Source organism: Pristiophorus japonicus, chromosome 11 (genome assembly GCF_044704955.1).
Source record: "Pristiophorus japonicus isolate sPriJap1 chromosome 11, sPriJap1.hap1, whole genome shotgun sequence".
NCBI classification, from domain to species: Eukaryota; Metazoa; Chordata; class Chondrichthyes; family Pristiophoridae; genus Pristiophorus; species Pristiophorus japonicus.
The window spans coordinates 144858338-144871554 of record NC_091987.1 but is presented as its reverse complement, the minus strand read 5'-3'; the positions used below and the strand labels follow the sequence as shown (position 1 = coordinate 144871554).

The 13217-nt window shown below is 51.8% G+C and overlaps 1 protein-coding gene across 1 annotated transcript in view; it reads left to right on the top strand.

The window, feature by feature from the left end:
- The window catches only part of LOC139275607 (membrane-bound transcription factor site-2 protease-like), a 25194-nt gene extending 12430 nt beyond the window's left edge, over positions 1-12764 (top strand). Inside the window, exons 3-5 of the mRNA XM_070892776.1 lie at positions 1910-2105; positions 7231-7306; positions 11163-12764. Coding sequence (XP_070748877.1) covers positions 1910-2105; positions 7231-7306; positions 11163-11385 — 495 coding nt within the window. The 3' untranslated portion in view covers positions 11386-12764. The remainder of the gene's footprint in view (positions 1-1909; positions 2106-7230; positions 7307-11162) is intronic.
- Positions 12765-13217: the final 453 nt, after the last annotated feature.

The following is a 13217-nucleotide window of genomic DNA, read 5'->3' as shown; positions in this document are numbered from 1 at the left end:
TCCCTCCCTCTGGGCGAGGGTCTCTCTCTCTCTCTCGTTCCCTCTCTCTGGGCGAGGGTCTCTCTCGTTCCCTCTCCCTCCCTCTGGGCGAGGGTCTCTCTCTCTCTCTCTCTCTCTCTCTCTCTCTCTCTCTCTCTCTCTCTCTTTCAGGTGTATTCAATTCCAGTGATGTTTAAAAACTTTTGGGTGCACCAAAGCTGTGTGTGTGTTGGTGGATAGGGAGGGGAGGGGGGAAGAAGGGCGTGGGGGGGAAGAGAGAGGGAGGGGATGACTGTTGGTTCTACAGTTGGCTAAATCCAGTGCAGCATATCCTCCTGAAAGCTGCTGGATGCTGGAGGGCAATTGGGATTCATATTCATTCCAACCTGGCTGCATTCACCAGTCAGATAAACCAGTGGCAAGTTATGTGATCCTCACTGCCAAGGAATGGCAGGAAATAGTGCATGAAATCTCTTCGATGCAGTTAAAAGCATTCCAGAGTGCTGGGGAAGAAGTTGGCAGAAGCCATGTAATCCTGGCTTCAATCATTGACTCAGCAGTGTGGTCTTTACACTTATACACTGCTCTCAGCCAACGTGGAACCTTCAGTGGGCTGAGGAGTGGGATCCGTTCGCCTCGCCAGTTACTGAGAAAAGCCTGAGAGAGAGAGTGGAACCCTCGGCCAGAGGAAGGGAGGGAGAGCGGGAGAGACCCTCGCCCAGAGAGAGGGGGAGAGAGGGAACAAGAGAGACCCTCAGAGGGAGGGAGAGGGAATGAGAGAGTCCCTTGCCCAGAGAGAGGGAGAGCAGGAGAGACCCTCACCCAGAGGGAAGGAGAAGGGGAGAGAGGGAACGAGAGAGACCCTCGCTCAGAGGGAGGGAGAGGAAACGAGAGAGAGAGAGACCCTCACCCAGAAAGATGGAGAGCGGGAGAGACCCTTGCCCTGAGGGAGGGAGAGACGGAACGAGAGAGAGATCCTCGCCCCGAGGGAGGGAGAGGGAACGAGAGAGAGAAACCCTCGCCCAGAGAGAGGGAGAGCGGGAGAGACCCTCGCCCAGAGAACGGGAGAGGGAACGAGAGAGAGAGAGAGACAGACCCTCGCTCAGAGAGATGGAGAGCGGGAGAGACCCTCGCCCAGAGGGGGGAGAGAGGGAACAAGAGAGAGACACCCTTACCCAGAGGGAGGGAGAGTGGGAGAGAGGGAACAAGCACACGATCCCACAACCCAACAGGTCAACCGAGCTGCAGTTAGGGTGAGGTGGACCTAGCTTGGGGGGGGGGTAGGGGTTCCAAAACACTGGAGAAAGTGCAGAACAGATCGACCAAGGATGTTGCCAGATTTGAGAGGATGCAACTATGTTGGAAAGAGAGGACCAGATAAAGGTCTTTCGGGTTCGATAGGAACTCCACCCCGTTACGTGATTAGGACTTAATTATCCCCCCTGCCTGCATGCTGTGTATAAACGCTGCACCTCACTCACCCTCATCTGAGTCAAAAGTTTGTGGGCTCAAGTCTCACTTCAGGGACTTGAGCGCAAAAAAAAATCTAGGATGACACTCCAGTGCAGTGCTGAGGGAGCGCTGCACTGTCAGAGGTGCCTTCTTTTGAATATGATGTTAAACCGAGGCCCGTCTGCTCTCTCAAGTGGATGTAAAAGATCCCATGGCACTATTTCAAAGAAAAGCAGGGGAATTATCCCCGTTGTCCTGGCCAATATGTATCCCTCAATCAGCATAACAAATAAACAGATTATCTGGTTGTTATCACATTGCTGTTTGTGGGAGTGCAAATTGACTGCCCTGTTACCCACATTACAAGTGACTACACTCCAATAAAAGTACTTCACTGGATGTAAAGCACTTTGAGATGTCCGGAGGTTGTGAAAGGCACTATATAAATGCAAGTCATTCTTTCTTTCTGTGTTTGCAGTATGTCTGTCTACCGGCCAGGAAAGCCATTGAATCAAGCCGGGTGTGTCAGAAGAATGCGGACTGTCGGCAGGAGTTCGTGCCCAGCCTGTGTGTGAAACCCTCTGTTGAAAACCAAACCAGACTGATCAGAATCAAGCACTCATCTCCCATGGTTATGTTGTTTGTCGGACACCCTGTGCATCTTCAGTATGCAGGTCTGTAGCATTAAATAGAATTGTGAAGACATCAATTAGCGCATTAGTGAGGATCAACAATGGCGTATAGTAGAATGTGTACCAGACTAGGCCCTGTTAACCCTCATACTCGAATTTCAGGTGGCTATTTTAAGGGGATTTTGGCATGCCAAAGATAACCTGTGAGCAGCAATTTGTACCCTGGAAATAGAGCCAAGCCTCATTTCCTCATTGTTGCTGTGTGTGTCTAATAAAAGTAGGGCTGTATGGAGAGAAAGACTTTCATTCTGCACATACAAAACTTCCTCCAGATAGACATTGGGAAGACAGACCGAAGCCATTGCTCTCCACCTCTCTCTCTCTCTCTCTCCACCTCTCTCTCTCTCTCTCTCTCTCTCTCCACCTCTCTCTCTCTCTACCTCTCCCTCTCTCTCTCTACCTCTCCCTCTCTCTCTCTCCGCCGCCTCTCTCTCTCTCCGCCGCCTCTCTCTCTCTCCGCCGCCTCTCTCTCTCTCCGCCGCCTCCCTCTCTCTCGCCGCCTCCCTCTCTCTCACCGCCGCCTCTCTCTCTCTCCGCCGCCTCTCTCTCTCTCCGCCGCCTCTCTCCGCCGCCTCTCTCTCCGCCGCCTCTCTCTCCGCCGCCTCTCTCTCTCTCCGCCGCCTCTCTCTCTCTCCGCCGCCTCCCTCTCTCTCGCCGCCTCCCTCTCTCTCACCGCCGCCTCTCTCTCTCTCCGCCGCCTCTCTCTCTCTCCGCCGCCTCTCTCTCCGCCGCCTCTCTCTCCGCCGCCTCTCTCTCTCTCCGCCGCCTCTCTCTCTCTCCGCCGCCTCTCTCTCTCTCCGCCGCCTCTCTCTCTCTCCGCCGCGCCTCTCTCTCTCCGCCGCGCCTCTCTCTCTCCGCCGCGCCTCTCTCTCTCCGCCGCGCCTCTCTCTCTCCGCCGCGCCTCTCTCTCTCCGCCGCCTCTCTCTCTCCGCCGCCTCTCTCTCTCCGCCGCCTCTCTCTCTCCGCCGCCTCTCTCTCTCCGCCGCCTCTCTCTCTCCGCCGCCTCTCTCTCTCCGCCGCCCTCTCTCTCTCCGCCGCCTCTCTCTCTCTCCGCCGCGCCTCTCTCTCTCCGCCGCGCCTCTCTCTCTCCGCCGCGCCCTCTCTCTCCTCCGCCGCGCCCCTCTCTCTCTCTCCGCCACGCCCCTCTCTCTCTCGCTCCGCCACGCCCCTCTCTCTCTCGCTCCGCACGCCCCTCTCTCTCTCGCTCCGCCACGCCCCTCTCTCTCTCGCTCCGCCACGCCCCTCTCTTCTCTCGCTCCGCCACGCCCCTCTCTCTCTCGCTCCGCCACGCCCCTCTCTCTCTCTCGCTCCGCCACGCCCCTCTCTCTCTCTCGCTCCGCCACGCCCCTCTCTCTCTCTCTCGCTCCGCCACGCCCCTCTCTCTCTCTCTCGCTCCGCCACGCCCTCTCTCTCTCTCTCGCTCCGCCACGCCCCTCTCTCTCTCTCTCGCTCCGCCACGCCCCTCTCTCTCTCTCGCTCCGCCACGCCCCTCTCTCTCTCTCGCTCCGCCACGCCCTCTCTCTCTCTCGCTCCGCCACGCCCCTCTCTCTCTCTCGCTCCGCCACGCCCCTCTCTCTCTCTCGCTCCGCCACGCCCCTCTCTCTCTCTCGCTCCGCCACGCCCCTCTCTCTCCCCCCTCCCCCTCTTCGATCTATCTATCTATCTATTTATCTCCACCTCGCGCTCCCCTTCGGGCTCCCCTTCGCTCTCCCCTTCGCTCTCTCCCTCGCTCGCTCCCTCGCTCTCTCCCTCGCTCCCTCGCTCTCTCCCTCGCTCCCTCTCTCCCGCTCCCTTTCTCTCCTATCTATCTACTCCTCCTCCTTCTCTCTCTCCACCTCTCGCCACTAACTTTACCCCCATGCTGGGCCACTGTTTCAGGATGTTGCCAGGACTGGAAAACTTTAGCTATGAGGAAAATTTGGATAGGCTGGAGTTGTTTTCCTTGGAACAGAGGAGGCTGAGGGGAGAACATAAGAAATAGGAACAGGAGTAGGCCATATGGGCCCTCGAGCCTGCTCCGCCATTCAATAAGATCTTGACTGATCTGATCATGGACTTAGCTCCACCTCCCTGCCCGCTCCCCTTATCGTTTAAGAAACTGTCTATCTCTGTCTTAAATTTATTCAATGTCCCAGCTTCCACAGCTCTCTGAGGCAGCGAGTTCCACAGATTTATATCCCTCCTGAGAGAAGAAATTTCTCCTCATCTCAGTTTTAAATGGGCGGCCCCTTATTCTCAAATAATGCCCTCTAGCTCTAGTCTCCCCTATCAGTGGAAACATCCTCTCTGCATCCACCTTGTCAAGTCCCCTCATAACCTTATACGTTTCGATAAGATCACCTCTCGTTCTTCTGAATTCCAGTGAGTAGAGGCCCTTCCGACTCAACCTTTCCTCATAAGTCAACCCCCTCATCTTCGGAATCAACCTAGTGAACCTTCTCTGTACTGCCTCCAAAGCAAGTATATCCTTTCGTAAATATGGAAACCAAAACTGCACACAGTATTCCAGGTGTGGCCTCACCAATACCCTGTATAGCTGTAGCAAGACTTCCCTGCTTTTATACTCCATCCCCTTTGCAATTACGGCCAAGATACCATTGGCCTTCCTGATCACTTGCTGTACCTGCATACTATCCTTTTGTGTTTCATGCACGGGTACCCCCAGGTCCTGCTGTACTGCGGCACTTTGCAATCTTTCTCCATTTAAATAATAACTTGCTCTTTCATTTGTTGGGTTGTATAAAATTATGAGGGCCCTCGATAGAGTGGATAGGAAGGACCTATTTCCCTCAGCAGAGTGGTCAACAACCAGGGGGCTAAGATTTAAAGTAGTTGGTAGAAGGATTAGAGAGGAGATGAAGAAACAATTCTTCACCCAGAGGGTGGTGGGGGTCTGGAACTCACTGCCTGAAAGGGTGGTCGAGGCAGAAACCCTCACCACATTTAAAAAGTACTTACGGACCTCGAGCTGGAAGGTGGGATTAGGGTGGATAGCTCTTTGTCGGCCAGCATGGACACGATGGGCCGAATGGTCGTCTTCTGTGTCGTAATTTTCTATGATTGAGGCTGCTTGCAACCTCCAGTGCTGAGCTTCAGACCCCCATATCCTCGCCATCACAAAGATCTTCTACTTCTCTATAACATCGGCACCTACCTCAGCCCATCTGCTGCTAAAGTCCCCATCCATGTTTTTGTCGCCCCAGACTCCATCACACAAACACTGGTGGTCGGTCTACTGTTCTCCACTGACCATAATCTCCAGTATGTCCATTGCTCCACTTCCCGAAACCCGAAACCTGCCCCGCTTCCCCCGAAACCCCCATCCTCTCTGACCCATGCTGACCCATTCCCAATACTCCTCAGATTTGAAATTCTTCTCGTGTTTAGATACAGTCATGGCTTCACCCCTTCTCCATAATTCCCTCTTGCCCTGCAGATCCACCAGGCGCCCCGTGAACTCTCAGATCGCCCATAACCCGACCCCACCTACTCCCTTCACCCCGTCAATGATGGCTGAAACTCCAGCTGTGCTGTGGAATCCCCTCTCTCCCCCTCCCTCTCCTCCTTTGGCTTGGCATCATCTTTCTGCGTGTACCTGTGAAGCTTCTTGTGATATATTCTGCACTAAATGCCATCTATAAAATGCAAGCTACTGTGCTGCTGGAACTTGGTTTCATGTTGCAAAACTAAAATGTACCCTTTGTACATTTAAAATCATTTTAAATCAAAGTGACCAGGTCAATCAACCCAGCACAGTGTTCTGCTGCAACTTTTTCACACTATTTACATATGCTTTAATAGTGCCACATTTTACCCATTGTGACCAGATCAACTAACTTTACCCATTGTGACCAGATCAACTAACTTTACCCATTGTGACCAGATCAACTAACTTTACCCATTGTGACCAGATCAACCAACTTTACCCATTGTGGCCAGATCAACTAGCTTTTTAAAAAACTGTTCTGGTTATATAATGAACTGTTGAAGCTTGTTTTCATTCACACCGAGTTCTAGAGTGTGTAAGAAATTATATATCTTTCGATTGTTCATAGACAAAAGAGCAAATCCAGTTTTAAAACTAACGGCCTCTGTTGAATTCTGAAACTGATTTCGGAGTATAGCACCTGTGTTTAACAATTTTATAACTTGTCTGTCAAGCACAATGCATCATATCCTATTGAGGTTCACAGTGCTATGGCTGGTGGTAGGGTCCCTCCCAGGGCGGGAGGGGGTGGGGTAGGGTCCCTCCCTGGGCGGGAGGGGGTGGGGTAGGGTAGGATCCCTCCCTGGGCCAGAGGGCGGGGTGGGGGGGTTAGGGTCCCTCCCTGGGCCGGGGGGAGGGGGGGGTTAGGGTCCCTCCCTGGGCCGGGGGAGGGGGGAGTAGGGTCCCTCCCTGGGGAGGGGGGGTGGGGGTGGGGGTGGGAGGCTCGGGACCCTCCCTGGGCCGGGGGGGGAGTAGGGTCCCTCCCTGGGCCGGGGGGAGGGGGGTTGGGGGGGGTAGGGTCCTTCCCTAGGCTGGGGGAGGGGGGAGTAGGGTCCCTCCCTGGGCCGGGGGGGGTGGGGGGGGCTCGGGTCCCTCCCTGGGCCGGGGGAGTAGGGTCCCTCCCTGGGCCAGGGGCGGGGGGGGGGTCGGGTCCCTCCCTGGGCCGGCAGGGGGGGAGGATCCCTCCCTGTGCCGGGTGGGGGAGGGGAAGGTCCCTCCCTGGGCGTGGGTGGGGAGGGGGGGGGGAGGTGGGTAAGGTCCCTCCATGGGCCAGGGGTGGGGGGGGGTCGGGTCCCTCCCTGGGCCGGGGGCGGGAGGGGAGGTCGGGTCCCTCCCTGGGCCGGCAGTGGAGGAGGGGAGGGTCCCTCCCTGGGCCGGGGGGGGGGGGGGGGGGGTGGGGGAGGGAGGTGGGTAAGGTCCCTCCCTGGGCCAGGGGTTGGGGGTGTCGGGTCCCTGCCTGGGCGTGGGTGGGGGGTGTCGGGTCCCTCCCTGGGCCGGGGGGATTAGAGTCCTACCCTTGGCCGGGGGAGGGGGGCGGCGGTAGGGTCCCTCCCTAGGCAGATATGTCCATTTTATGCTCTTGAAGTACTTCTTGTGATGATGATGTGTCTTTGTTCGCAGTGCGCCTCACCAACTACATGCCACGGTTTGGTTTTCTACACCTGGACATCCCTATAGTGATTGAAACTTTTTGCAAGTATCCTTTTCTTGTGATCAGAACCACACCGCTGTCAGCGAGGGGTGAATGGAGATGTGTTTGAAGTACACAGAATAAGTTGAATGCACATGAGAAGGGTTGCCTTGAATCTGCCACAGTCTGCTCCAAATACCAGAGATGGAGCTTTAAGAACATAGCATAAGAACATAAGAATTAGGAGCAGGAGTCGGCCATTTGGCCCCTCGATCCTGCTCCGCCATTCAATGAGATCATGGCTGATCATCCATCTCAACTCCACTTTCCTGCACTATCCCCATATCCCATGATTCCCTTAATATCCAGTGCCTCTCATCTGTACAATTGTCTCAGGCTTGTGGCCTTCATCTGTACCCCAAAATTCCCAGCATCCCTCAGTCTATGGGAAACCTGTGCTTTGTGTTTCAGTGTCCCGGTGCAGTTTGTCAAATGCTTGTGTTCCCTCAACGACCTGCCTCTAGATTAAGAGTTATGTCATTGTTGTCATGGTATCAGCACAGAAGGAGGCCTTTCAGGCCATTGTGCCTGTGCCAGTCTGAGTTCTTTAACTGGAGCTGCCTATTCTAATCCCAGATCCCTTCCCCTTCCCCTTTCGCCCCCCCCCCCCCCCCCCCGGTAATCCTTTTATAGTCTTCCTTGTCAAGTACTTATCCAATTCCCTTTTAAACAGTGTTTAGTCACTGCCTCAGTGGCCCTGTGGTAAAACTTTCCATGTTCTAATAATGCTCTGTGTAAAAACATTTCTTCTTACATCCCGCTTCCCAATTCCAATGATAATCTTCAGTCTGTGTCCCCTTGTTACTCATTCACCAACCAATGCAAATAATCTTTCACCATTTACTCTCCAAACCCTTTCATAATTTTGAAAGCCTCTATCAGAGCCGCCTAATCCTCTCTGTACTGTTCCAAACTGCTTTACCCCTTCTTTGCTTTAATTCTCCCCCCACCTCCTGCCCCCTTGCCTTACCTGGTCAAACCCCTCCCCCCGCTCTACTTATACCTTTCTGTTCGCACTTGTTCCATGGTCTGTGGTGTTGCTGGTAATTTCCCTCCTAAGTCGCCGTGCTTGTCCGCATCATTAGTATACAGCGCTCACCGTCAATCTGACCGCTTCAGTCTCCCGGAAACACTGCCTCTTGTCTCCTCTCCCACCCGGGAGATGGTCACCACCTTCCTTCCACTGCCTCTCTTTTCCTTCCTGCTCCTGCTGTGGGTTCAAGTCCCACTCCAGGGACTTGAGCACAAAAGATCTAGGCTGACACTCCAGTGCAGTGCTGAGGGAGCGCTGCACTGTCTGGGGTGCCGTCTTTCAGATGAGACATTAAACTGAAGCCCGTCTGCCCCCTCACATTGACGTAAAAGATCCTGTGGCACTATTTCGAAGAAGAGCGGGGTAATTATCCCCAGTGTACTGGACCCAATATTTATCCCTCAATCAACATAACAAAAAACAGATTATCTGGTCATTATCACACTGCTGTTTGTAGGAGATTGCACAAGTTGGCTGCCACATTTCCCACATTACAACAGTGACTACACTTCAAAAGTACTCCCATTGGCTGTAAAGCGCTTTAAGATGTCTGGTGGTCGTAAAAGGCGCTACATAAATGCAAGTCTCTTCCTGTGTGTCTCCAGTGGCCTCTCAAGCTCAACAACTTTTGAGTGGGTCTCCCCCATGGAGATCCTCCTTACACCTGTGGTTGTCCTTGACCGTCCTGATTTCCAGGAACCCTCCCATCACTCAAATTCCGTACAATACAGATTGGCACCATCCTGCCACACTAAAGAAACTGAAACGAAAGTAACTCTGGCCCACCCCCATCCCTATGCTCAGCTCCAGCTCCGGTCAAACTCTCTCTACTTCGGTTTCCGGTTAAGCAATGCCTCGATTTCAAAATTTTCATCCTTGTTTACAAATCCCTCCATGGCCTCGCTGTCTCTAATCTCCTTCAGCCTCACAAACCCCCCGAGATGTCTACGCTTCTCAAATTCTGCCCTCTTGAGCATCCCTGATTATAATTGCTCAACCATTGGTGGCCGTGCCTTCAACTGCCCAAAGCTCTGGAACTCCCTCCCTAAACTTCTCCACCTCTCTATCTCCCTTTCCTCCTCTAAGACACTCCTTAAAACCTACCTCTTTGACCAAACTTCTGGTCATCTGCCTTATGTGGCTCGGTATCAAGTTTATTTGTTTTGTTTTATAACACTGCTGTGAAGCGCCTTGGAACGTTTTACTACGTTAAAGGCGCTATATAAATACAAGTTGTTGTACTGATTGCGCTGCCTTCTCTCTCCACTGGCTCCTGGCTACTCATCATCCATTGTTACGCCATTTAATGGGCCCAAGTTTCCACACGATAAAAAACGGGCGCCCCTCCGAGCTGGGCGCCTGTTTTTCGCGCCTAAAACGGCGCCTAAAAAAAACCTCGCGATTCTGGAGCATTCTGCAGCTCCTTGTCTGCCTGGTGCGGCACCCAGGGGGGCGGAGCCTACACTCACGCCGATTTTGTAAGTGGGAGGGGGCGGGTACTATTTAAATTAGTTTTTTTCCTGCCGGCAATGCTGCGCATGCGCGTTGGAGCGCTCGCGCATGCTCAGTGTGAAAAAAACATTGGCACTCGGCCATTTTTGTAGTTCTTTGTAGCTGTTTAATTTTTGAACATTTTTTTAATAAAAGCACATTAGCACTTGCAGCCTTCTCACTGTCTCCTCCCTCTCCCCCCCCCCCCCCCCCCCGTGGGAAGAACGGGCACCTCGTCTCCCCTCCCTCCCGCGGGAAAGAACGAGCGCCTCCTCTCCCCTCCCCCCCGCGGGAAAGAACGGGCGCCTCCTCTCTTTTCCCCCCCCCCGCGGGCAGAACGGGCGCCCCCCCCCCCCCCGCGTGAAAGAACGGGTGCCTCAGGCTGACTGCAGAATTCTCCGTGCCTGAAGCACTTTCACACAGGTAGGAAGATGGTTTATTTAATCTTTTCTTTGCTTATAAATGTTTATTCAGGTTGGATTTATTTGTATAATATTTGTAGAAGTATAAATAAGGATTTATTGTCGAATTTAATGAGTTCCCTTTCCCCCCCACCCCACCTCGTTCTGGACGCCTAATTTGTAACCTGCGCCTGATTTTTTAATGTGTAGAACAGGTTTTTTCAGTTCTACACAAATCTTCACTTGCTCCATTCTACTTTAGTTTGGAGTACGTTTTCACTGTGGAAACTTTGAAATCAGGCTTTAGTGGCCGGACACGCCCCCTTTTGAAGAAAAAATTCTGTTCCAAAGTAGAACTGTTCTACCTGACTAGAACTGCAGAAAAAAAATGTGAAGAATTGCGATTTCTAAGATAGTCCGTTCTCCACCAGTTGCTCCTAAAAATCAGGCGCAAATCATGTGGAAACTTGAGCCCAATAAGTGGGAGGGGGGAACCCTTGTTGCAGCTTTGAAATGGGGCGCTGATCATTTGGGGAGTGCGCTATTTGATAGGTAACTGGGCGTGGGTTGCCTGTGTTTTTTTTAAAAAGCTGTTATGAAAAATATTAGAACTAAGTTAGATTGTGCAGTCAGCCGGCAGTTAGGGCAGTACGGTAGTGCATTGGCTATCTCTGGATTAGCAACGCCTGGACCAGTGAGCCACGGAACGAATTCAAATCTCACCATGACAGTTTTAAAAAGCTGGAAATAAAAAGCTGGTATCAGTAAAAGTGGTCAGGAAGCTATCGAGTTTGTTATATATAAAAAACCCAACTGATTCAGTAAATCTTGCCAGCGATAGCAATATGCTGAGAATGAATAAAGATTTATCTTTGATCGGATGTGAAAATGAAGAAGAGTTTAGTAACGACTGATTTCCTTGATGGTACTGTCCCAGATACCTGCTTTCTCTGTCTGGAGCCCTAGCTGTCATCAACGCCGTGCCCTGTTTTGCCCTGGATGGACAGTGGATGCTGAGCTCCTTGTTGGAAGCTACACTAAGCTCTCTGGTTGTAGAAAAGCAGAACCGAGACCTCATTGGATTTTTTATCTTGCTCTTTGGCAGTGCCCTCCTCGCTTCTAATGTGGTTCTGGGACTTTGGATGGTAACTGCTAGGTAACGCTTTCAACCCGTCTTGGACCAGCACGCGTTCAGTTGGGGGGGTGAGGGGGTATATATCTTCCATCCATGCCGTCTTGGCACCCAGCCCTCCCCTCGTGAGTAAATATTGGGAAAATCGGCGAGAACAGTCCAAGATTTTAACGGGTAAAGAAAACCACAGGCTGCACCCACGAGATTTCGCGCCGACTGTTCCTCCAGGAGAAGCTCCTTGTCGGGAGCGTGTAATCGGAAAACCTGTTGTATAGTGACCGTGCAGTATATCACGCTGGGTCGTGTTGTGACTGTAAATCCTGAGCAGTGGTGGAATTCGTGTTTAACACTTGCCACTGCCTTTTCAGACTGAGAATTTCATTTGCAAACTCCTCTCGGAGTATCCTGTCGAATGTCCAGCAGGCACCAAGTGCTCATTTTCAGTGTCCCAAGAAACACAGCTTAAAAAGTACTTCATTCCTGTAAATCAAGGGGCCCCCACAGGACAAGAGTCTCGGTATAAGAAACGTGTAACAGGGTCTGAAATCACTGGCCGAAGTTAGAATCTGAAGTAACTGCTTTTGATGACTGCTGTTGCACAGCACTCGCCAACAATGAGTATCTGTTTATACCACTCGTTCTGTGCCATGTATTTCTGATCCTGCCATCCTGCTGTGACATCGCCTGACATATTTTACCCTCGCAGGAATCATTAGGCCCTTTAATAACCATATTGAATATAACCCAAATTAAATCATATTCAAATGGAGACACAATGCTGTCACGGTAGAAACAGATTACTGCATGTGGAAAATTTGGGCGTGACTTTGATTCCACTTTGAGTTGAGTGTTTTTACTGACAGAATGGGAATGGAGTGCTCCAGTACAGGCCATGTGCTGTACAAGTTTCCATACTGTGATCAATGGCAGGAGATGGACCATGGTTGAGTGTGTCTGTGTTTGTCTGAACACTGATTTATTTTCAGGACTGATGAACCTATTGTTTCCTTCCATTTCAGCCCTCCTGCACCAACAGAGGCCATTCATGACCAGTTTTTAAAATGTCCTCATTTTCTTGCCTTTTCATCATAAGTTTGACATTTATTCTTTTATTGTCTTCCCATTGCCTCACTGAGATTTGTTTTGTTTTAACAATTCCCGGCTTATTCGGTTTGTATCTCATCCATCCCAAGAACTTTCTCTCTGATGGGAGTATCCGTCATTTCTCTCCCCCACCTTATCCTTTTTCCAACCCTCCCAAATGTTTACTTGTCTTTGTTTCTAGTTGTGACCCAGTCTGTCCTTTCTACTGATGCTGATGGACCTGTGTGTTTCCAGTCTTGTGTGCTTCTCTTCCAATCTGTCCTTGGCTCTGTGTTTACAATTAAAAAATATATATTATTCCTGTATGAGTGAGAGAGCTTGTGATGACAATCTCGTGATGTTAAAAGCTCTAACTCCACATGTGATTCGATGTCTATTTTATATTCCATTGTTGAATGGATGGGTGATGCTGACACGGCAACATTTATTCACCATCCCTAGTTACCATGACAACTGAGTGACTTGAGAGTTAACCAAGTGTGGGCTTGACCAGGTAGAGGTGTCCAGCTCCTTTCCCTGAAGGATATTAGTGATTTTCTTGCATTACTTTAGTACAGTTACATTGCACCCCATGTTTCTCTCTCTTTCCTTTCCCCCCCCCCGCCCCCTATGTCTGGCTGGTACCTCCTGGTCTTCGGGCAGCAAACTATTGCCTACCCCAACCCAGGTGAACGAAGGATTATTCCCTCCTCTCTCCGGCAGCGAAATGGTTAGCAAGCAGGTGAAATCATTGGCACATCACCGCCAGCGCAATAT